This window comes from Harpia harpyja, chromosome 19 (assembly GCF_026419915.1).
Source record: "Harpia harpyja isolate bHarHar1 chromosome 19, bHarHar1 primary haplotype, whole genome shotgun sequence".
In the NCBI taxonomy this organism is placed as follows: domain Eukaryota; kingdom Metazoa; phylum Chordata; class Aves; order Accipitriformes; family Accipitridae; genus Harpia; species Harpia harpyja.
This window is the reverse complement of record NC_068958.1, coordinates 279,828-304,519: the sequence shown is the minus strand read 5'-3', so window position 1 is coordinate 304,519 and position 24,692 is coordinate 279,828. Positions and strand designations below refer to the sequence as shown.

At 36.3% G+C, this 24,692-nt stretch overlaps 1 protein-coding gene across 7 annotated transcripts in view; it reads left to right on the top strand.

Moving 5' to 3' along the window:
• Positions 1–24,692, top strand: part of RALGPS1 (Ral GEF with PH domain and SH3 binding motif 1) — a 133,613-nt gene that overhangs the window by 22,911 nt on the left and 86,010 nt on the right. For 6 of the 7 annotated variants that reach the window (XR_008239433.1, XM_052815985.1, XM_052815982.1 and 3 more), the window contains 6 exons: positions 1,745–1,852; positions 5,077–5,127; positions 10,111–10,194; positions 10,690–10,779; positions 12,398–12,490; positions 14,616–14,742. Coding sequence is in view for 6 of the 7 variants with exons in the window: in XM_052815985.1 (XP_052671945.1) it covers positions 1,745–1,852; positions 5,077–5,127; positions 10,111–10,194; positions 10,690–10,779; positions 12,398–12,490; positions 14,616–14,742 (553 nt within the window). In the remaining variant the exon portion in view is untranslated. The remainder of the gene's footprint in view (positions 1–1,744; positions 1,853–5,076; positions 5,128–10,110; positions 10,195–10,689; positions 10,780–12,397; positions 12,491–14,615; positions 14,743–24,692) is intronic. The other variant, XM_052815984.1, reaches the window with a different exon arrangement.

Sequence of the window (24,692 nt, the reverse complement as noted above, 5' to 3'; positions counted from 1 at the left end):
TTCAGCTTAACTATATGCTGTGTGAAGACCTGTATCCTCTTATGCATTTAAAATCCATCTCTAATTTTAACTGATAACCCCTTCTCCTGGTGTTAGATGAAGCAAAGAGAGACCCTTCCTGTCTTTCCCCTTGCTTATTTTGTTGGTTATTGTACTTCCTCCCCACAACCCACTACCTCTTTTCTAGGTTGAAGATTTCTAGCATAGCCAGTCTTTCTTTGTAAAGAAGCCGTTCCATACCTGTGATTATCCTTGTTGCCTTGTTCTGAAACTTTTCCGTTTCTTTGGTAGCCCTTTTAAGATGGAGACTAATACTGCATATGTATTCCAAGTTTGGGTGCATCATGGATTTATAAAGGAGCATATGCATACTCCGTTATGTATTTTCTCTTTTCCTTTTCCAGACTTACCAAATCTTGTGAAGTCCCTTTTCAGTTTTTCATTGCCAGGTTTTTATTTTACCAGATTGAATAAATAAAGCAAAGATCCATAGTCATCAACAAACTGTCACCTCATTGTTCACTCTCTTTTCCAGGTTGTTGAATATATAATAATCATCACTTATCTATGCCTAATTCTCTGCTGATTCACATGTTCTCAGTGCTTGTAACAACTGTCTTGTAACTAATTATTTATCGTTGGAAGGATAGTCTCTGTGGTAGGGCTGCATAGTTTCCTTACTATCTTTGGAGTGAGGAACCACGACAAAAATCTTTTGGAAGTCCAACAAGACTGTATTAGTCATGTTCCTTTACCCACACGTCTGTAGATACTGAGGCAGTGTTATACTCTTTTCTCCTCTTTCTAAATACTAACTTGGCGATTTCTTGATACAGCATACCAATCTGTGTTTCTACTAATTCCCCTTTATTCTCTTCTTGGGTTTGCCCAGTACAAATTGTCAGGCTTCCTAATCAGTAGTTCCCCAGATATTTTGTAGGGAAAAAAAAATAATCATCATCTAATTTACCACCTTCTAGTTCTTTGCTACGAAGTCAGTTTTAAGTGACAATTATGTGTCACAGTTAGTTAAGATGCCAAAACATCTCGTTTTGACAACAGTGTTCCAGCAAACAAATAACCTCAGTGAGGTAAGGGTTAAGATTTTACGTGCATATATTTTTATTCAGTATGTAGTTTTAAGATTAGAAGTAGAAAAATAATGCTATTATTATTAAATCACGTTATTCCTGAAGAAAGGAAAATGAGTCACAAGGGCCTACATCTGAGCCCAAGGACAGAAACTTCAAAAGCAAGGCAAGGCACCAATTTTTAAGGCAGGACACAGTACTAGTCTAAAGTACCCTGGAACTAACATTGGGTTAAATTTCAGGACGTGTAAGTTTTTTCTTTTTTATAACGTTATGGATAGAGCAGCATGATTTGGATCTACCCACTCTTTACCTTGCATATTTAATTTAAAAATTTCCATTGAATATGAATCTTCAAAATCCCAACACGTTTCCTTTTGTGTGACAACTCTTTTATCTAGTCTCTGATTTTTAAAATGGCCTTCTAAAGCTGGCATTTTCATAGAGCTAAATTTGTATGTCACTGTAGTTTTTGCAGAAGAAAGTTAGTTGGAAACATCTGTGAACTGTGCTAAACTAAATTTTATAATTCAGTGTCTGAAGCTTTTTGAAGTTCATACGTTTTCTTGTAATTTCTTAGTATTTTTACACATACTTATTTTCTGAATTTGACATGAAATTCTGCAGATAAGCCTGCTATTTTTTCTTTGTAGGGTAGTAGCAGCTCAGATTCTCTGGAAGGGCGAAGTTCAGATTATGCCAATAAAAGCTACGATGCAGTTGTATTTGATGTGTTGAAAGTAACTCCTGAGGAGTTCGCTGTAAGTAGAAATGTTATTTTCGCATTTAAGCTTGTATCACACTCAGGGCTTGCAGGATATTAAAAAACAAATAAAACTTTTTCCTTAAAATAAAAATCTTTTAAATGAACTTCCACTGTTCTTGAAAACAAATTTCTGATTATATAAACTTTAACAAAATAAACATGTCATGGGATTTAATCATTCAGTACTGACCTGACAGAGCATATTTGTTTTTCTGTGTAAAGCCATTTGAATTTTTTCTAGTGTTTTAGAAGACCCTAGCATAGGTTTAAAGATGTTAGTTATCCACAGTCTGATTCTTTTTTTTTTTTTAATTGACATCACAAATACTCATCTTTTCTGCTGCAACATCAGTTTCTCAGACAAATCAGTTTCTTAAAAGCAGGAAAGAAGCTTGTAGAGGAAACAATTTGCATTCCTTAATAACAAGTTTTCAGTACTAAACTGAAAGCAGAACTGCAGTTTTGGCAAAAGTCCAACACAGTTCTTGTGCTTGCCCCCTTGTTCTTAATTTATATGTTAACTTGCTGGGGAGCAGGAGGAAGGGAGAATGAAAGCTACTGAACCTAGTGCAATGTTTTCATTAATGTTCTGGGCATCAAAATGATGTTTCCCTCATTTGGCATAAGATCGTATAATACCCCTTCACAAAAAAGTCCTGGAGATATGCCTACATTATTCCTATAAGTTTGTCACTTTGGAACAAATTCTGATGAGTCTTTTTTAACACTAATACGGTGTACACAGATGAGAGCTGTTGTTAGGTAAAAATATAAAACTATTTGGCTGGCAAATCTGCATCAACTCAGTTAAAAAATGGCCTGATGCTTTTGCTCCTATTCATCCAAGTTCGGATGATCCATGGCCAAGGACTACCTTCAGAAATGAACAGAGCTACAATTTAGACAGGCCTGTAAAATTACACAAAAATAGAGATACCTAATTTCATCAGAGGAGACTGAATATTAAGTCCAAAGACAGCCCAGAACATAGTGTGTAGTCTACACCAGCAAAAATGAATTTGTGGTGATCTCAGAACTGTATGTATTAAATGATCAAGTCAAGGTAAGATTGCTTGTAACTTAAAACTCATCAGTTTTCTATTATGTTCATAATTCCTACTGCTGTTGGTTTGAGACAGAAGCTTATTGCTGAGGGTGTTGATTTAATGGTACACTTTAAAAACACACACATACGCTTGCACATGCACCCTTATGTCATTGTAACGTATCTTTGAACTCTGAAGGCCAAACTTCTGTAAGTTGCTTTTCTCCCTCCAGTTCCACTTTCCGTCCGTAGCCATGAATCAAGCAAAGAAATGAAAAACGCACCAACCCTCAAAGAAACCAAAAATTGAAATGTGTGTTTGTAGGACTGGCAGTGAGGCTTGAAAAAGATTATATGTAAACCCTAGTGGTAGGGCTGTTTGTTTGGGATTGGTTTGTTTGTTGATGTTGATTTTAATATGGTCACACAAACTTTTAACACCAAGGCTTTCTTAGCCAGAGTAGCTATTCTCCTTGTGCCACATCAAAACATTTTCATTGGTTTACCCTGATCCTCTCTTTTTATTGACAGCCCAAGTAATGTTTACTGCTTCTGTTCTGTCCAGAGAAACAGATAATTTCTTTTTTCAGTAAATAATAGCAACCAGTAAATTATACATACCATTTCTTGTTACTCAAGACTGTAGTAGTTTGAGTGTTTCAAATAACTTGAAACAGTTCAGTTGGGGAGAATGAAAAAAAAAAAAAAACCCCACAGGTCTGGGTTTACTATGTTAGCACAATTTGGTTACTGGACATTAGGGCAGAGATCTGTAGAAGGTGGGATTGCTGTATTGAATATAAATATTTAGAGAAAGAGAATGGAGCTAAGTTAAGATCACTTCCAAATTTAGTGTGTTGCATTCCTTTTTAAAATTTAGAAGCGGCAGAGGAGAAATTCCCTGGTGGTAATCACATATATAACAAAAAGACCAGCAGCTTGTCAATACTACTGAATTTCATTTTCAGCTTTTTTGGTGATTTTGATTGAACCCATGTCTTGTTGAAATGATTACCAATTCTTGCTGAAAACTTCCTTATTAATGGCTTATAGTCAACTTTTTGTGCCTCTGCTGTCCATCTTATTAGGACACAATCAAGAAGCTGCAAACAAGCATTTGTGACTGCAGTTTTTCTAGAAGCAGAGCAAGATCTTAATGACATCTGAGTTTGTAAATACCCAAAAGTTACTCAGAAGTATAAATGGCAAAATTGAGTGCTGCTAAGAGTGGTCTGCTAGGGCTTCGTGGCAAAATCTTAGCATAATATAAAAGCAAGAGATGGTTAGAGAGTGTAGATTAACCATTTATGGAAGGAAATTTTTTTCATGTCTATCAAATTTTATAGGCCTCATTAACTTTTCTAGGCTCATGTCTACTAATAGTAGAAACCTTATTAAAACTACATTTAAATAGATAGTTATAATTCTTAATTGGTGGAATCAAATGAGCACTCTGAGAGGGGATTAGCAAGTTTTTGCTGTTTTGGGTTTAGCGTAACAAAATGGCCAGTAGAGAAGCTTTGCTGCGGAAAGATCCAAAGAAGTGTCCTTTGACACTTTCTTTTACATGTTTACATAACTTCCAAATATATAATGTCATTCGGTCACTGAAGCAATTCAAGTATCTTATCACTCAGGTGCTAAAAATGTTCTATAAATGCTTTTTTTGAAAATGATTGGCTTTGAAACAGTGTTACAATGTCTTATCAGGACATATTCATCAGTGACTGAAAATCTGTGTATGACGCCTTTAAAGCATATTCCAGTCATAACTAATAATGCCTCATAATGCTTTATTGCCTTTCAACCCAGCGAATGTAAAATGTATGCTGCTTTCTGTGTGAAAGGCAAATAATTCTTCCTGCCCTTCACTGGCATAACAGAAAGACTCTCAAACACAGGTTTTTCCTCTTAGACTGCTGCAAGTACTGAAAACCTTCACTTAGTTACAGCCAGTAAATGTAGGAGAATATAATGACATATTGCCACTCAGGATGGTGGAGTTTCTGCTTGTGGTGTGTCAGCCTGGACAGGGGAAGCCAAATTCAGGACTGGTCAGTTCTGGTCTATGGAGAAAATGTGACTGTATGGTTTGTAGTTACTAAAGGGCAGGTGTAAATACATGATTGTTAGCTCTTCGTATTACCTTATTTAAAATTTTATCTTTATTGCAGAGCCAGATTACATTGATGGATATGCCAGTATTTAAAGCTATACAGCCTGAGGTAGGTTATCTTAAACTGCTTACATCTTTGGAATTCAGTGCCTGAGGAAATATGGCCATTTAAATAATGCTTTTTCGTTCAGAAATGCTCAACTTCTTGCACTGCACTAATATGCGTCTAGGCTTATTCCTTGTTACCACTGTGAATCTGTAACCCACCCTGATTTATTTTGATTTGTCATCTATTACCAAAAGAGATGACTGCATTTCTGGAAGTCTTCCTGTCCTGCTTATGTTGAGTGTTCAGGATAACAAATGTCAAAATTCTCTACTCTCCCTTCAGCTCCTGTTTTCAGTTCACCTCCTATTTCAGCGTTTGACCTATGCCTCTAGTCGTAACCTGTATTTTAGGCTGCATCAGCCGCTTGGTAAAATTTTTAATTTGTACTATCATGTTTAAGATTGAATTCTGAGGGAATAAATCAGCCCAGACCCTTCAAAGTTAAGGTATTAGTGTCCTTTAATTTTTTAACCTTTTAAGAAAGACACAGAAAGAAACTTGAGGCCTGTTGAGAAAAAGCAATCGAAGTTAACATAGTCATTTGAAAATCAGAAATAAGAACTTCAGAAAAGAAGAATGAAGGTAGTTATCAGAATATGTTAAATTTCCATAAAAGTGATGTTATCTCAGTATTTTGATGAAATAAATTTATTTTCTGCAAAAGGTACAAGAATTGCATGTTTCCAGCCTCAAGTTCTTTAATATAAGAACATGTCCTTAGATCCATTATGGTTTATTGTCTTCTTTTGCCTATATGGAATATGATGAATACATAAAGGGCAAAAAAGCCCCTATAATATTAGCAAAACTGAGTTTTTGACAACATCAGAAAGGGCAGTCCAGTTTAGAAGGTTCTTAGTAGAAGCTCAATCCATCTAATTTGGTCACTAACAAAACAACTCGTTGTATATTACAGTGGTTCAGAGAGATTAGCAGCCTTCTATTTTGAAAAAGTATAGGAAGGAAAATAAAAATTCATCTATCTGGTGTCTGGCCTTCCTGTCAGATAAATTAATTTTTTTTTCAAGAACACCAAGACAGTTTTGTAGCTGAAAACACTTTCATGCTTCTGAAATTATGTGTGCTCTCCAGACAGTCAGGGAGTCTCTACTGGGCGGGGGGGGAATGACAAGTGAACAATGCAATAAGAAACCAGCAGTACCCGTAGAAAAATCTGTTAACACAAAAATATCGGTATTTACAAACAGATACATAGATACTTTTTCATGAGAAAATTTTGTTAAGAAAAACATCTGTTAGAACAAAATGGAGGTTTCACCAAAAGCAGAGGTAGTGTGATACTCTGAGGAGACGAATGAATACAAAATAAAGTACAAAACTATAGATGTTCATATTTAAAGTGAATTTTGCATTTGCTTTAATTGCTATGAAATATCTGTGCCATAGAATTTTATAGCAAAATAAAATAATGATTAGCTGTTCTTCTCTTCCTTTGTCATTGCTTCATTTCGCCTTTCGGAAATGAAATTTCCTAAAGTGCTACTCTGATTGGCAGATAGATGTAACTTAGTGAGAAATGATCAGAAAAAAACCCCTTATGTCATATTTTGAGTTTCTGCTAGAATACAGGTCTGTGTATAAGTAGCAGGTGCCACAAACTTTTAGTTTTTAATTGTATTTTCTGGCTTTCTTCTTGCTGGAATTACCAATTTAATTGTTTGCCAAAAATAACCATTCTGAAATTCTGCCAACTGTAGGACTAGGTTTTAAAGCAAGATCTAGTCTGTGTGTTTGTCATCTACCTGCCTCTTATTAGGTAAGTTATTAGACTAAGAAGGTTAAAATTTTCTGTTGGGATCAAATATTAATGTATAGTTGGTAATTGTCTGCATTTCTTTGAGGCCTGGTAGCCTTTTAAGTTAAGTTGGTGTATTTGTTCTTCTGTGTCCATAAGCTTGGATACCCTTTGATAAACTACCCCTTTGAGGCCTGCAGGGTTTCACGTAGATGACTGCTGGCTGTTGCATTATTCGTGGGCAGATGGTTGTCTGCCATTTTACACCGAAACTCTACCTTGTCAGTCTTCCTTTGGTGTTCCTGTGTTGCGTGGAAGAAGGAAAGGCCAATATTCTGGTTGAAACCTGTGTTTTGTCATGTCCTCGTTTTATTACGTCACTGGGCATGATGAAGGCAGAGTTATGGTTCCTGCTTTTCCTTTCATGCTTGCTTGTGCAAGGTGGTCACAACTGCTCTGCAGAATCAGCTTTTGTATGCAGGAAGTGATGGTAAATACGCTGGTAGGTGAGTAAGAGTGAATACATCCAGTTTCCTGTGCTAGAAAGGGGGTTGTGAATAAAGCATGGAGAGGTTGAAATGGTTTGCTAGATGTTGCATAGGTAAGTTCCAGGGCAGAACTGTGCACAGAGAAGGTCTCCTTAGCCAGCAACCGTTGGGCTGGTAACTCACTTTAACTTTACTAAGTACTTTACTTTGACTAACTTTAGTGAGTTACCTGTTGAATTTTGTGTTTGCAGGAAGAGCGTTATATTGTTTTTCCTTCAGGTTTTAGTCTTTAACATGAGCTTATGTGTGGATGGAAAGACTTAAGACTTTAGAGTTCTGGCTGCTCAAACACACAAATATCCTTTAAACCTGGCACTTGCTGAAGCTTTTTTCTGCTTTTTGTTTGAGCTATTACTAAAAAACACATCTGCATGTTACTTTGCAAGAGTTCAGTAAGAGGATGTCTGATTAACAATTCTATGCTCTCCAGCAGAAATAACTATGCTTACATTCTAGGTTTCTATGTAACCTTATTTATTTTCAAAGTCCTGGAAATTGCAGTCTCCACAAATTTCAGGGTTTTCTTGCACGCTTGATTGGAAAGTTTCTTGTGACTGTGTGCATTGAGAAAATTGCTTGCATCCTTCCATACAAAATGATGAAGTGTAATTCTAGAACACAGTACATTTTAGCAGTATTAAAAAAAATCAGCAGGGGCATGTTGGATCACTTACTCTTATCAACCTTCCTATTCAGTCCAAATTTTAAACCTAGTCAAATGATTTTACCATGCACGGGATTTTCCATTGTTGCTCACTAGCCCTCTGGCAACTGCTTAATATCCTTAGGTTACTGACCTCTTCCACTTTTCTGACAAATGTAAATTTTGCTGTCCCTAGTAGAGTGACTGAGATTTTTCCACATAAACATATAATTTCCAGACTCTTAAGACCAGACGTGCGCTGATCATGTGGAGAATCTGTGTCTTGACAGATGTGAATTGGCATTTTTGTCTGCAGAAGGCTTAAATGCTGGAAGATTGGGAAACAAAATATGTTTGGAACTGGGAATGCTTTTCCTGGTGCTCACACAGGAACATGCAGACCTCCGCATCTCGAGAGTGTGTTCCGTTTATCAGAATGTACAAAGTGCTTTTCAGAGGCAGAATTCTCTTTGGCTGACTCTGCCTTTTCATGCAAAGACATCTAAAGTTAATAGCGTACATTTGGAAAGTTGAACATTTTAATTGAAACAGAAATTTGTGGTTCTAGAAACAGAAGAGTGATTTAGAACTGGTGTTATGGAGAACTCATTTCCAGTATGTATGTATCTACTTGTCAGATCTGAATATAAGGACTGTATAGATATGTGGTAACTTGAATCTGTAGTTACAAAGAGCCAGGCTGTCTAAATATATTTAGAACTGCCTGAAATAACTATTGGAAAATGGACACTTTCTTTCTGGCTAAATCAAATTTGTAGTTCCAATTTCAAATGTCTTTTGATACATAATTTAACACAGTTTATTTAAGGAGAAAATAATTAATCTGCTTTTTAGCTCTTCTGTTTACTTTATACTTCCCACAGGAATTTCTACTATTTATTTTGCAGTTTAGGTGAAAGATTATTTTTTGCCATAGAGCACTGGGATTTGATTATGCATTGAAATTGATTGGTTGTGGTTACGGCTATACTACAGCATTTGTGATTTTTCTTCTTATTTTGAACTGGGTTGACTTTGAAGTAGTCGCTGTAATGAAAAAGCATTCAAAAACCTGTTTCACATACTGTGACTGAACTATGCAGCCTACTGGCAACTTTTTGCTTTATTAGCACCAAAGTACTAATCTATATTCTTAAGGACATGCCACACTTCAGTCAAGTCTGTCTAAACTCTCATGGCTTAAAAAACAGCCAAAAAAATAAATATCAAGGCCCAAAATAAAACAAAAGAATTCTAACCCCGACCATATGTCCACCAGAAGACCTTCAGATTTAAGACTGTTACTGTCCAGCCTTTTTCAAATGATAGATTCTCTCGGTCTGAGTATCATGTATGGAGATTTCAGATTTTTTGAAATTAGTTTGTAACTACTGTGAACAATAATATTACAGTTCCAAAATTGTGTTCTTCAAATGCTTTAGATCTCACGTTTTAATTTAAAAAAAAAAATAATTAGAGATTGAATATGCTAAACTGTGGTGTATTCATGGAAGTTTTACTAACTGTAATAATGAGGATGACATTCAGGAATAATAGCTAGGTTACCATCGCTAGTTGCACAGCTGAATTTTGTACTCTTTCACTACTTCCAGTGTTGCTTACTGATACGTTTAGCTTTAGCTTCGGTTTTGAAGCAGATAAGATTATGTACTAGCAAAGTCTTTACTCCTGTGTCTGCTGAGTACTCATTCAAGGCAACCCTGGACTGAAATAATCAATGCAGAATGAAACTTCAGAGAGATGAGTTTCAGCTGATTGCTTAGTCTCTCTGTATCTGAGCATTAATAATGATGTCTGTTTTTTCTAGTATGAGGAGAATATATACCAATCACATCATTTATGTACATCAGGAAAACACAGAAGTGTTTGGTTAGACTAGTTGTCATTGACTTGGTGCCTTGGATTGGTTTTAGTAGTTATCTGATAGATGCTTCTGTCATGTATCAGTTTTTACACTTTTAAATGTTTTTAAACATTACCAATTTTTTAAGGCAATTTTTAAATGTGTTTCCTAGGAACTAGCCAGCTGTGGATGGAATAAGAAAGAAAAACATATCCTTGCTCCAAATATTGTTGCCTTTACTAGGAGGTTTAACCAGGTAAATGATTTGATTACTGTGATGAACAGGTACTGTTTGACAGTTGACTTTGAGTATAAAGTGAAATAGAACTACTCCTATGAATTAAAACTCCAGAGTATTTTTCTAAATGAGAATTAAGATTTTAAAATGGCAGCTCCTGTTTTCAATTGCTTTGCCCACATTTTCGTGTTGTTCCTCTAGACCATTGGTTCCTAATTACTAGTTCCTAATAATTTTTGCTGATGTGTCATGGTACAACATTAGCAATTCTTTTCCTTCTTTTTCTGTGTTTCACCTGCTCATTCAGTTATCTTAATGTCGCCTCACTTCTCTACCTACTTCTTATATCCAGTGGTAATGCTTTTGGGTAATTGCAGCTATACAGGTGAGAACTCATGGGATCAGAACTCTTTTCTTTCCTTACTCTGTTTTCTCCCTGGAGCATAATGAACTTTACAAATAACAAAGTCCTTTTTTTGTAAATAAATTCAGTTATATCTGTTTACTTTATAGGTCAGTTTTTGGGTTGTACGAGAAATATTAACAGCACAGACCTTAAAAATAAGGGCAGAAATATTGAGCCATTTTGTGAAAATAGCTAAAGTAAGTGCAAATTTCTTGTACTATCATTCAAAATCTTACTTCCTTTCTGTTTGTTTCTGCACTACTCCTATGAACCATTGTTGGATTAGAGGGTAACGTTCTTTTTTAGCATATCTGCTATGTTGTACCACATGAATAAGATAAAGGCATGACATCTATTGTTTCTACTTGGTTAAATAAAACTACCCAGTTCAGTGTGACTTGTCTTGTACCTTTACCTAACAAGTTTAAAAGTGGTTTGTCTTGCTGATGGCCAGATACGTGTTGTCAACACTGAACATGATTGTAAACTGCTCTGGTTTTTTGTCTCCCCCCATTCAAACTTACCTCTTATGAATAGAAATCTCTTGCTTCTAAAACGGCTATTGTAAGACATATATTCCTACTTGTAACATGTAGGTGCTGAGCACTGCATTTTACAAGTAATTTGTAACTTTTAAAAAAATATATTTATTTTTAAAAATAATTTTCTGCTTCAAGACCTGTGGTCATTCTGTTTTGTATGACCCTGTGTGACACTTACTAATATTAGTAAGAAGATAGCACTTGGATCGAAGGCCTGAGTGCTAATCTTGTACATATGAAATTGCATGTGTGTGTAGGTAATTAGAATAATATTTTCCATGTAATACAAAATAAAGTTTTTTGGTATTGTGAGTATTTCCAATCAGTTTACTTAGTAGTTTTGTGCTTAGGCAGAAGAGAATGTATCTGAGTAAGTTCCTGGCACAAATGCATAGTCCAAGTACTAGGAGAGTGGTCAACTTGGAGGTGCTAGATTGTTCTTAGAAATAAGAGGTTTGGTTTTGGTGTCCGTCTGTCGTCTGTCCCGCCCCCCCCCCCCCCCCCCCCCCCCCGGAAAAGGAAAACACTGCCCTCTCTTTCTCTTTCTTTAATTTTTTTCCCTTTCCTTCTTTTCCCTCAATAACATCCAGATCTTCCTCAAATGCTCCTGAGCAATGAGTAAATTGATCACTCCAGCCTCCTTTTAAGACTTACGAAGAAGCTACATGACACAGTTCTCATTTTTATATCTTTCTGGAACTATGTTGTAGGAAACTTTATAATCTAAGACAGCTTTATTCCAAAGTATTATCTCTTTTGAGATCAATGTGTTTTGAGTAATTGTCAACACAGAGTGAATTTAAAGTATGTTGAGGTGAGGAAAATTTGTCGTGTAAAACAGATCACAAAATAAAAAGTTGTATTAATTCTGAAAGGGTCATCAGCATCTTTGGTTGATGTTTTTGGCTTGATTAAATTTTTAATCTCCAAAATGATACTCATTTTCAAGAACAATGCATCAAATACTTTTTTCATATTTTCTCTTCCTGAAGGGATAGCCTTGGAAAATAACAAATTCAATTTTTTTAAAAATCTTACTCTCACAACAGAAATGTCTATTCTTTTGAGGGGTATATTTGGAAAATTTGCAACTTCTAAAGTGGTCTTAAGAATTTTGCACATTGACAGAATTGGATAACATTGTTGTCTACAGTCATTGATGAAAACTTTGTATTTTATTAATGAAAAAATTGTATTTCATTAATGCAACTTTGAGATTAATTAATCTTGCTTCCTTTTTTGATGTGCTAAAGTTGTTATTCCCTTTTTTCAGAAGCTTCTAGAACTGAATAACCTTCATTCTCTTATGTCCGTGGTATCAGCACTGCAAAGTGCGCCTATCTTCAGACTGACCAAAACCTGGGCTGTAAGTTATTCCTTGACGATTGTCTTTTCTGTCTTGTTTGAATTCTGAGGCTTTCTGAACTCTTCTGAATTGTCAAATTGCATACTCTGGAAGAAGATTCTTCATATTCTCATTTTTGTGGTACCATCATAGCAGAAGTAGTGATCTGTTACATGTCTTGTGAAAGTAGAGTTTAAATGGCTGCATGTTTTTGAACAATCTTTTTTCCTGTAAGAGTTTCCTGTTTTCCTGACTAGGAAATCTAGAAGCCACAGATTATATGCTCAAGAGGACTTTAGTTGATAAGTAATCTTAGAAGACCCTCATATAGAGTGTGTATCAGTATCCCATTATCCAAATCATTGTGTGTATGTCATTAATACATTGCCTAAAAGGAAGGGAAGAAAAAAGACCTGTTACAAATGTAGAAGCATTAATTCTGCAATTATTGTACAATGCATTTCAGTTTTCATTTATTTCAGAAATTACAAGCATTGATAAATCCATTTTCAGAAATTAGGTCTCTTGAGGGCAGAATTTCTCATTTAAATTTACTGTAAGTTTTGCTATTTCTATAAAGTGGAATACACAATTACAATATAGTCCAGCTGTATGTAATCTGTAAATATACAAAGGATTAGGTAATTGTCATTAATTTAGTATTCCACCCAACGTGAATCACATTAACTGTTCAGAATTGATAAATAAAGATGGCTATACTTTAAATTTTCTACCTAAGTTTATTATGTCTTTAAAATGCCTGTTACTTTTTTATGGTTTGATTGCTCAGAATTAGGCTATAATCTAATAAAAATGTAACTGCCTGCTGGTTTGAACAGCTTGATGAAGTTGGAACTTAAATAGGGAAAATGGCTCACGTGTGAAACTAAGTGTGTGAATAATTTGACTTAGACCTAAAGAGGTGTAAGGCTCTTTGTAGGCACAGTAGTTCAAAAATACAATACAGTGCAGAGTCAGGGCCTCAAGGAGTTCTCAGTGCTGTTTAGAAAGAAAACAACAAAATTACTCTGAAATCTTTTCACTCTTGTTCCTTTTATGTTACTTTTTAGTAACAGCTGTTATTTAACTAAGATGTGGTTGCGCACTGTTCCAGAATTGCAAAGGGCCTCAGGGCTCCCATTTACAACGCTGTTTTACTGATGACTCCTGTCAAGCCCATCCTGTTCTGAGCAAGACTGAATGAAGCAGTTAACTCATGCATATCAATTGCAGTGGGTTTTTTTTTTTTTATAAAAATGGGCAGACTCACAGTTCTCTGGAAACACAGCAGCTAGGCTTATGAGCTCTGTAGTACAAGTGTTGGAATTTTACAGAGGAAGAGGTGTATTAAGAAATGTGCTATGGAACAGCTGTCTGTTGTCAGAAAGTACAACTGCAAGAAGCCACTGTACAGTGCCATAATTCTCCACTCATTCTGACTCAGTTGGCTTTTAAAATAATCTTTAGAATATTGCTGGTGTTTCTAAAAACAGCTGAAATCGGGAATGTGTTTTTATAACTACAGTTGCACATTTTATGTTTACTTTTCAATCTTCTGTCACTTTAGGATCTTCTGCATTACTAAATATTTTTCTGATCTTCTGCAGTAAGTCCAGTAATAGAAAACAGAGATTTAAGTATCATAGTGATTTATTTTCCTTATACTTTTTTCAAAAAAGTTTTGTCATACTTTTAATAAGGCACTGTTGAAATGGCACAATTTGCCTTTATTTGGAGCATTTTCCATTGCTATTTCTACTTTCAAATTCAAGAGGATTTTTAGCAATTCTGATAAACTATGAGAATGTTGGTGACTGTATAATAGTATATATTTTTCCTCTCAAAATTTAATATTGCTGAGGTTATTCATATATATATATCTGACGTAGTGATATGTGGATCCTTGATAAACTATTTAGAGATAATAATCATTTGTTCATAGCTTAAGACTTAGGCTGAATTGGCTCCCCCCCGCCCCCCTTAACAGCATGTTTTCAAACATTGTGCTGGTTTGGGATGATGAATTTAATCTTAACTTGACTATGCTTTCCTTTACTGTGGGCAATTCAACAAATTTTATTTGTTGTTGTCTTTGTTCGGATTCATCTTTTAAAATATTATTATCTCCTTCATTTTTTCTATGGAGCTTTTGAATCGCAAAGACAAGACCACCTTTGAGAAGTTAGACTATTTACTGTCTAAGGAAGATAATTATAAAAGGACACGGGAGTACATCAGAAGCTTAAAAATGGTTCCTACTATTCCATATTTAGGTGAGTGTGAACAATTATTTATCTGTAGCTCATTTTGACTGACAACTAATGTAGCATGTTGTGCACCTGAAGAATACTATATATAGAAGGTATGGTTCACTTCACGTTTAGAAAAATTAGTTCTGGTGGAGGTTCTTAAGCTATACACTGTTTAGGATCTCTGATCTCTGACTTGTAGAAATTTTGTGCATTTTGTTTACTGTCCTTTTGATGTCTTCAGAATTTACAAGAGCACTGGGTTTCAGAAGGGTCTTTGAGTACAACATGATTTAAGACCTTGTACCCATAGCTTTCATTTTTGTTGGACTGTTTTTTCAGATACCTCATAACTTGGTATCTCTAAACTGGAGTTGTTGGTTTGTGTCAGTTTCTTGTAAGTACTTTGAAAAGAGATACAAACTGAATAGTCAATTCAGTTGATTGGCTTGTCTTTCCAGTATTCCCTTGTATTATTCATGTAGGCATACTATATCATTATTTCCCTAGTGGCTCTTTTAACTCGCAATTCCTTCCCATTACTGAACTGTGCTAGCATTCCTGAGGAACACTGCAAAAACCAGATTCCTCCTAAACAAGGCCATTCAGACACTGTAATGTCTTTCTAGTAATGATTTTTTTAAAAGAAAGAGTTAATCTAAGAAGTATTTAACCATGTCTTCTATAAGCAATATAATAGAAACAGTAAGATAATTTATTGTAATTATTTTCTAGTGCCTAAGAAAAGACAAATACAGTGCTTTTTCTATAGCAGTCCACGTATGCAAAGCATGGTCCTGTTGAAGTAATTGTTTTGAACATTCTGTAAATATTTTAAAAAAATTCAACTAAGTCTGGAATTTCCATCACAGATATTCAGCACAAGTCCCTAACGTTTGACAAAGTTATAAGTAACAGAATACACCATAAAGAGATGTCTTAAACATTTTAAAGTATTGGTATAACCACAAACTCCACTTCTAATGCAAATTTTTTCCTCATCTAACATCACTCTGCCTTGTGCTTCAGCCACATGAACTTCACAAAATCAAATGTGAAGTACACCTTTACCTAAAATACCAGGAATGGCTGTTTTTCCTGACGTAGGAATTCCAGTTAATGATCTACAATTAGAGCCGCACATATGAGAAGAAAATTTAAGTATCCTAGGAATAATACATAACAGTTCTTAAAGAACTGTTGTATTCCTAGACAGCTTCTCATCATTGTGGTATTTCTTACTTTAGCATGAGCAAACCTGACACATTCACAGAATTTCAAAAAGATGTATGAGGAAAACTCTTTACTTTTTGCACAGGCTTTTTAGCGCCTCAAGCTTATTTGTAGTCTTAAAGTATTCAGGGGACTACAAAAAAAAACCTTTACATGGGTGTGTAAGCACTCAAACCAATCAGTAGCTTAATCTAGTTTGCAGTAGGCTTTTTAGAATCTTCATTCCTTTGGCTTTTTTGCTGTTTATTCTGTTGATTTAGTGCATATACTTCAGAAGAAATCCATGACACGTGGTATTGTGTTTATTTTAAATGGTTTGGAGGTAGTGTTTTGTTTGGGCTTTTTTGTTTGTTTGTTTGTTTCCCCCCCCTCCCCCAGCAAGGGGTACAGATCCATAAAAGTAAGATCCTTTCCAAATTGTCATTTGCAGAACTGCTTTTGTTCTTTACCAAGAGACTGTTAGAGAAGAAAACAGATTCGCCAAGCCTTGTTGATGAATACATTGTCATGGACAGCCTGATTTAAAAGCTGAAAAGGCAGTTTATTAGGTTAGGATGTAGAGGATATGAACAATTGCTGGGAATATTTTACTTATTGTATTTGTATTTATGAAGTGGAAGACTGGCATAAATTCAGGACTGTAAAATTTTCATCCATTTGTGTACGATTTGTATACAGCTGTCCTGCCAGTTAGTCTATTAAGCTGTCTTAATCCTTCTTTGAATGCATGAACTTTGAATTCAGGCTTGGTTTGATTTTAGTCAAAGTTAAAATCATAAAATGCTATATCTTTTCTCCTAATCTCCTCTTCAGGGTTGTTTGCATAGGTCCGTAAAGGCTATGTCTACATGACATACCAGAGCTCACCTCCATTTATTTCAAGCATGTCCAAAATTGTCATCTGGATAGACTTCTCATATCATGCAACCTCTTTGCATTAAGCTTTTCTGCATGACAGCAGTTTTCTTAGTGCTTACAGGTGATGGTTGCTTTTGTATTGGTTTTGTGTTTATGCTAATTTTTGTCTGGGTTTTTTTTTTGCCTGAAGTATATAAATCTTGGTAGCTTTAATGATCACTGAAAGCAGGATTTTGTTTCTTCCCTGTGGGGCTTTCTCATTAGATGTGCTCAAAATATACCTTATCTTTTATCTGCATCTGTAATGAACAATGTATAAGTCTGGAGAGCATCTCTAGCTGGAAGTTTAAGGGGAAACAAGGTCCTGGTTTTTCTGATGATCGCTAATGAATTTATATAGCGATTGGGACCATATGTTCTGCATGGATGAGATACATGCCAGATAAGAATTGTCCCAGGTACCCCCCTATATTCTTGTACTCCAGCATCAACTGTAGTGCTGCTATGAGCATTCTAGTAGTCTCTAAGATGTAACTTGTTTTCTGTTGATGTTGTGCAACTGAGGTACATCAGTAGGTCCTGTAAGGTTCCAACTCTTGGATCCCTGAGGATTCCAGGACCCAGATTAGGTGGTGCTGTGGCCTGAGGGAAGATTTTAGAAAACTTTAATGGTAGCTAAGATAGGTCTTAAACCCCAGAGTTTATTACACCACATGAACATGCTGTGGGAGAATTTTAATTTTTCCTGCAGAAAGGTGGAATGATTGCTTAAAATTTGTACGTAGTCTACAATAAATATGTAAGAATTTTTTTAAAAAAAGTATTTATTTTATAAAGCAAAAAATGGGGTCTATTTGCTTTCTTTCCGTCCACAACAAAACCGAAAGTGTGAACAAGAGACCATGTCTTCACAGGCATATAGGTGTTTAACAGCCTTCAGAAAGTATCTAAGAGTAAGATACCTGTATTTCTGAGAACCCGCCTAAATGATGCTTTTACTCATACTTTTTCTTCTCTACTGTCCTGAAGCACTAGATTATCTACTAGATCAAGAAAGTGTGCAAAACATATTTAAAAGTAAGACTTTCAACAAAGACAAAAAAATGAGGCTCTGTCATTGGTATAGCGCAGATTTTGAAAAATATGTGCAATTTGCATTACCAAACAGACCTTTTAGAAAAACAAAAAACAGGAAAGGGTATCCATGAGCACTTTTTTGTACACAAGAGAAGACATGTACATGCTTTTGGAATGAGTATTTCTCTCGGGTGCTAAATAAATATATGTGTAGTTCAACTTGAAGATATATTAAAAAGGAGATGTACAGTTAAAATCCTGTCCAATGTTGATAGTTGCCTTTTCTTTTGAGACATCCACAAAGTAGCCATTTGACGAACTGGTTTTTTGTCAGTATTTCACCTGGGAATATTTCTGCACACAGGTCGTTGTTAGTGAATGTAGTCCAATATAATGAACTATTTTCTGGCTTTATTAATAATTTAGGGTGATGCTAAGCTGGACCTAAAAAGGGTAAATGTTTTTAAAGCACTGAACCTGGATAACTAGAGCTCAAGAATTCTCCATAGGCTTTCTGGGCCAGAATTGCTGTCTCTGTATTAGTGACCCTCAAGGGATTTCCATTCCATGAACTCATGCACTCTCTCTCTAAACACATATAAACTCCTTGCATCCACAGAACCCAGGTGGGAAGGATTTCCTCAGCTCTGTCCAGTACCACGTTCTTTTGCTTGATTTGAACATAGCATTTTCTGCCTTCAGTAGATAAACCCTACCTTGTTCTTCATGCAACTTCTTGAGGCTACTTCTGACGTTATGGACTTCAGTCATTATCTCTGTTGTCGTCATGCTAAATATTCAGTTACCTCTCTTCCAAAAGGAAGAGTCCTTGGATTACTTGATCGTGCCGTGTACAGGTGCCACTTGGCCTTCTTGACAACCTTCTGTGGCAGTGTTTCAGTTCTGTATCTTTTTTTAGGGGAAGAGAGTGCACATGGACTGCTCACAAAGTTCAAGATAGACGTGCATATTAGATTTATACGGTGACTTCAGAAAGTTTTTTGTGTTCTGCCTAATAATTCCTAACATTCTGTTAGCTCAAAGTTTAGTAGCCATCAAAAAAGCAAGTTGTTTTCAGGAACTATTTCTTGTAATCCTAAAATCTTGCCTTTATTGGCAATTACTTGCTCTTTTCTTTTTATATGGAAAGTCATGACATTTTTTTCCCCTGTATGTATCACTGTCTATAGATTTTTTTTTCATCTTCTGTCTTATTGTCCAAGCAGTCTGTCTCATAAATCAGTCTGCAGTTCCTCTCAGTCAGCCCTTCTTTTTGCTCCCCTCAATTAGTTAATATCATCAGCAGATTTTTGTTCCATTGTTCACTCCCATTTTCAGGTCATTCATTAATATGTTGAACAGCATGAGTCCCAGCACAGATTCCTGTGGATAACAGGCAGCACTGCTTATGTAAAATATTTCTTATTAAGTAAATTTGATGGCCATCCCTAATGACTGTATTTTAAAAAATGTGTTTAAAAATTGGTATGAGTTATTGAAACTTCTCTGAAAATAATTTCAGGTTTGAAGGGATGTTTAGCTTATCAAAGGAGAATATTCAAAGGGGACTTTGTTTCAGTGAATAAATATCTTCTCGGGGGACACAATATTAGGAATGGAAAAGCTGCTTTAATCTGTCTGTTTAAATGGACAAGTAGACTGATAGATCTATGTTAGGAGTAAATAGTGAACTTAAAACACTGAATGAGAGTGACGAAGCCTCTGAAGATATGCAGAGTTCATGGGGCTCCCGTTTCATGCTGTAGAGCCTCTTGTCTCTCACTGCAAGACAGTTACTTAGTCATGAGATATCAGTTCTCATTCTATCTGGGGCAGTCTGAGATTGTTTGAGATGTGCTGGAGAACATGCTGGGAGTTAAACAACTGCTTAAATTGTCCAAATACTCTGGTTTATAGAATTGGCTCACAGCCTTGTGTAAGAAATGCTTTAGTACTATCCAGTTATTGGGACATCACTCCAAGTCAGTTTTAATTAAATTTAAAATGAAAATATTTCTGAAATGGACAAAAGTGTTACAAGCCTAATGAGAGACATGGGTAACAAAAGCGGAAGGAAAGAATCCGCATGTTGCTGAGTTACAGGGTTGAATCTCAAATTCCTACTGGTGTCTAGCCAACCTCCTTTAGACTTCCTGTCCTCCTGCATATGTTGTACCTCAGGTTTTGTACATGACAGAGAGCCTGTCCCTGGTGATTGCAAAGACTAAGCAGTGTTGCTGCTCTTTTAAAGTAAGCAGTTTTTTAAGTCTTTTAAAGTGCAGCTGAACCTTTGTGTAACCAGATGAATACAGGAGACAGCAACTGGTATGTTTACAACCTCAAGCTATGAATGAGAGATTAATATATTCCTTACTATGCTTAAAACTACTATGTTAAAACATCCAAAAGTTGTTTTCTTTTCAGACAGATCTTCTGAGTTTGGTTTGGTTTTTGTTTTGTTTTTTTTTTTAAAAAAAAAAAGAAGAGGAAAAAAAAGAGATTGGCAAGGCTGTGGTTTGGACTGTTGGAAGCATTTAGCCACAGTGTGATCTAAGAAAAAATAGCAGTCAGATTGTTTAGAAAATTCATGGGTACAGTGGCTAGCTACAGCTTTTTCCTGTCTTGACTTTAGGTGATCTTTTAGGTTGTATCCGTATGTTACAGAAAGGACAAAGATGGGTATGTTCTGTTACCATCTACAGGTTTCACTGACTTGTGCTGTTTTGTTGGGTTTTTTCTTGCAATATAACAATGGGGATAATGCTGAAAACTTTGAATGACAATAGAACAGTTTCAGGAAAGAACTCTTCTGAAATACGTGTATAAGAGAATAATGAGTTGTCTTCTGGAGTAACTTAAATCTTGTGAGATAGCCTTTTGTCTAAATGCTATAGGTGGAGCCCCACTGTTTTGTTCCTGATATACAGATAATGCATTAGTTAACTGCATTTTCTTTACTGTTCTGAAAAAGGTAGAGATATTTCAAAAAGTCAGAAGAGCAACCTAAGTTTTTAGGAGGTTTGCAGTTGCAGGGCGATTTCTACAGTACTTTTTGAAATGAAGCAGTAGTACAGGAGAATCGAAGCTGTTAAAACTCTTCTCCATTGGGTTGCAGTTCTCTCCTGTATAAACTCGCCTGATGTGCTTTTGCTAATGATAGGAAAATATTTTGTATGTGATTTTTTAGACAGTGTAGTGTTGTCAGAGATGTACTTCTTTGGGGAGTGATGAAACAAGAATGTAATTGAAAGAGTTGGAAATATTTACGGAAAGAGGGGAAAAACTAGGACCTTTTGCAGTTTGTAGTACTGAAATGCTGGGTCTAGTGCAAACTGAGTTCTGTTGTGTGAATTTGAAAAAAATAGGCATAGTGAAATTTTTCAAATCTGTGATTCTGCCAGTATACTTGCCAATAACTTAACTTTACTGTGTAAGTTCCAAATTCCCTATGCTTAATTGGTTTTGATGTGCCAGCCTCTGGGTTTGTTTAAAATTATTTTAGACAAATTTTATGCAAAAAAATGCCATGTTAAGCATTGGGATGTGGGTTTTGGTTTGTTTTGGGGGGTGGGGGTTGTTTTTTCATATTCTAGAGGGCTTACCTGACCAAGCCTTAGCTAAATTATGAAATAATGATATGGTCCTTACTGTTGTCCTACTTCAATGGTCCACACTGAGCCAAGCAAAGATCCAATTGGTAAATACCTTTTCTGAATAGAATCTGGGTAGTAACATAGACAGCTTTTTCCAATGCCTTTAATTTCAGTAAATCTGTATGTTTAAAACGTTGCCCTACAACACTTTTGGAAAATATTTTATTATGATGTAAATACAACTTTTAAAATATGATAGGAACAAACTCATTAGGTACAACTGGATGTATATTCTTGTTCATTTGGACCTTGTTTTCTGCATCTTTTCCTCTCCCTCCTTCCCACCCCCAATTGGTTTGAATGTGTCAGATATCCTCAGTTCTTCTTTGTCAGCCAGCTGAGCCACAGTTCTTGTTGTGAACGTCACTCTTAGCCCATGATACAACAGCACAATTTTTTTTTCTCTCCTCCATTTTCTAAACTATTCTGTTCTCCAACTTCTTTTTGCTAGTGAATTTGTTAAATATAAGTGTAGATACACCAAATTTTCTTGTTCTACCCTATCACCACAAATCCTGGTTCTTTCCTCTATTGTAAGGCTTTTGACACTGTTTCCCACAGTCCTCAGTGACAAACTTGTGGTTTGGTATGGACTAGATAAGTGGATAGGAAGGTGGACTGAAAACTGGCTGAACTGCTGGGCTCAAAGGGTTGTAATGAGCAGCATGAAGTCCAGCTGGATACCATTGGCCAGCAGTGTGCCTCAGGGCTCAATACTGGGTCTGATATTGTTTTAATGTCTTAATTAATGACCTGGACAATGAAACACAGTGTGCCCTCAGCAAATTTGCAGATCATACAAAACTGAAAGGAGAGGTTGATAGACAAGACAATTTTTCTGCCATTCAAGGGGACTTCAACAGGCTGGAGAAGTGGGCAGACAAGAATCTCAGAAGTTCACTGAAAGGGGAGGAGTAATGCTATGTACCAGTATAGGCTGGGGGCTGACTGGCTGGAAAGCAAGTGAGTCGGAAAAGGACCTGGTGGGTGTCAACCTAAGGTGGCCAACAGCATCCAGGGTTGCATTAGGGAAGAGTGTAGCTATCACGTCAAGAGGAGGTGATTTTTCCCTCTACTCAGCACCAGTGAGGTCACATCTAGAATGCTGTGTCCAGTTCTGAGCTTTCCAGTACAAGACATGAACATACTGGAGTGAGCCCAGCAAAGGACCACAGAGACGCTTAAGGGACAGGAACATCTGTCATGAGGAGAGGCTGAGGGAGCTGAGATTGTTTAGCCTAAAGAAGAGAAGGTTTAGGGAGCAAATATCAATGTCTGTAAAAATCTGATTGGCAGCTGTAAAGAAGATGGAACTAGACTGGTCTCTGTGGTGTCTAGTGAATGGACAAGAGTCAATGAGCCCAAACTGAAATACAAGAAATTCCATTTAAACTTAAGGGATAAAAAACATTTTTATGGTGAAGGTGGTCAAACACTGGAACAGGTTGCCCAGAGAGATTGTGAAGTCTCCGTCGTTGGAGATATTAAAAGCTTCACTGGATAATGCCCTGAGCAACCTGCCCTTGATGAGCATGCTTTGAGCAGGGAAGCTCGACTAGATGATCTCCAAAGGTCCCTTCCATCCTCAGCTATTGTGTGTGACAAGTACTGCATGTCAGTCAAATGCTTTATTTTTGGGAACTTCCAAGGCTACAGGCTGCAAAGAATCTCAGGATACTTCTTAGGTAGATCACTCAGCCTCTTCAGATCCAGGCAACTTTAGCACTCTCAGTCTGTTTCTCTGTATCTCTTTTCTCTTCCTCAGAAAAGAGAAAGAGGCATCTTGAGCTAATGAGAGAAGTGACCATTTTTAGATGAAGACTTTAAATTAAAATTTCTGTGTAAAGTAGACCAGAGATTTTTTTGTTACTTTGGTTTGGGTCCACCCTACAGCTAGTCTATCCTTCACCCATCTTTAGATGAGAATTTGATGATTTCTTATGATCCTAGTTGCAGTTTTCCTCTAGCTATCGTCTGTGTTTCTCAGTGGTATTTTAATCTGATGCTTATTTTCCTTACAGGTTAACTATTCAAGCTTACCATTATATGGTCTGTCCTTCATCTTTCATTGAAAATAGCATCTGTGAGTGGTATCATATTAGCTGAAAGTGTGGGGGAAAGTGAAGTCCCTATGACCAAGCATTCTTTAAAAGGCTTTTTCTTCCTCATATTCTTTTCCAGGGAGGAGGGGTCTAGCACAGCTAATCTCATTTAAGAACTTAGCTTGCCTAAGTTCTTTTCTCAGACATGGTATCTCCAGGTCATCGTACACTGACTTTTGTGCACTATCTTTTTTTAATTTCATGGACAAGACTCTAGGTAAATCACTCACCTTTTAGGTAGAAAGGTTAAGAAGTACGGTTATTTTAACAAAAGACTGTCAACCTGGACATGGGTTTAAAGCCTCTCATGAGTGTATACTATGGAGGTGTATCTGTAGCCATATCTCCTGCTACAGAAAAGCACCTGTAATAGCTTTTCCAGGGAATGCCCCATTCTTGAGATCTGCACAATGGATACCTGAAGTTCTATGCATTCCTTCACCAAGCCAAGCATGAAGTAGCACTTGGAAGAGTATCTTTAATTTGCAATCTTCATACAGCTTCTGACAATCCTTTTCATGCAACCTGTGAGTGCAGGGAGGTGATGTTCATAGTGATCCATGTTTTAAAAGTGGGCAAACACTCCAGAATAGTTACCAGTAGCATGAAGTTCTTCCAGACTAAGACACATATGGCTAAAACATTTTTTTTTCTGCCCCTGTATCTTACTCCATGGATTATGTGTTGTGCTGTACCTGGATATGCTGTGGTAGCATGTTACCAAAGAAGCGCAAGAAAAGGGTGGAGTATGAATGTGACCTAAGGATATTGCTATGCTAAAGAATTTTCAGGAAGTTTTGATTATGTAGTTATAGACATGTAATAAGTTGAATGTGCATACATACACACCATGCACATTGAAGAACTCATAAGTGACTCTTGTAAGGTAGGCGTCACTGTGTGTGCATTTTGTTCTGACAAAACTAGTGGTTAGTTGTAGATATCAGCAGGAATTTTACTGCCTTAATGCTACAATCCTAACTGTTAGAGCATTGTGGCCAGGCTCTAGAGCCAGTAGATGCATTTAATATTTCTTACCTAAAACTTAATT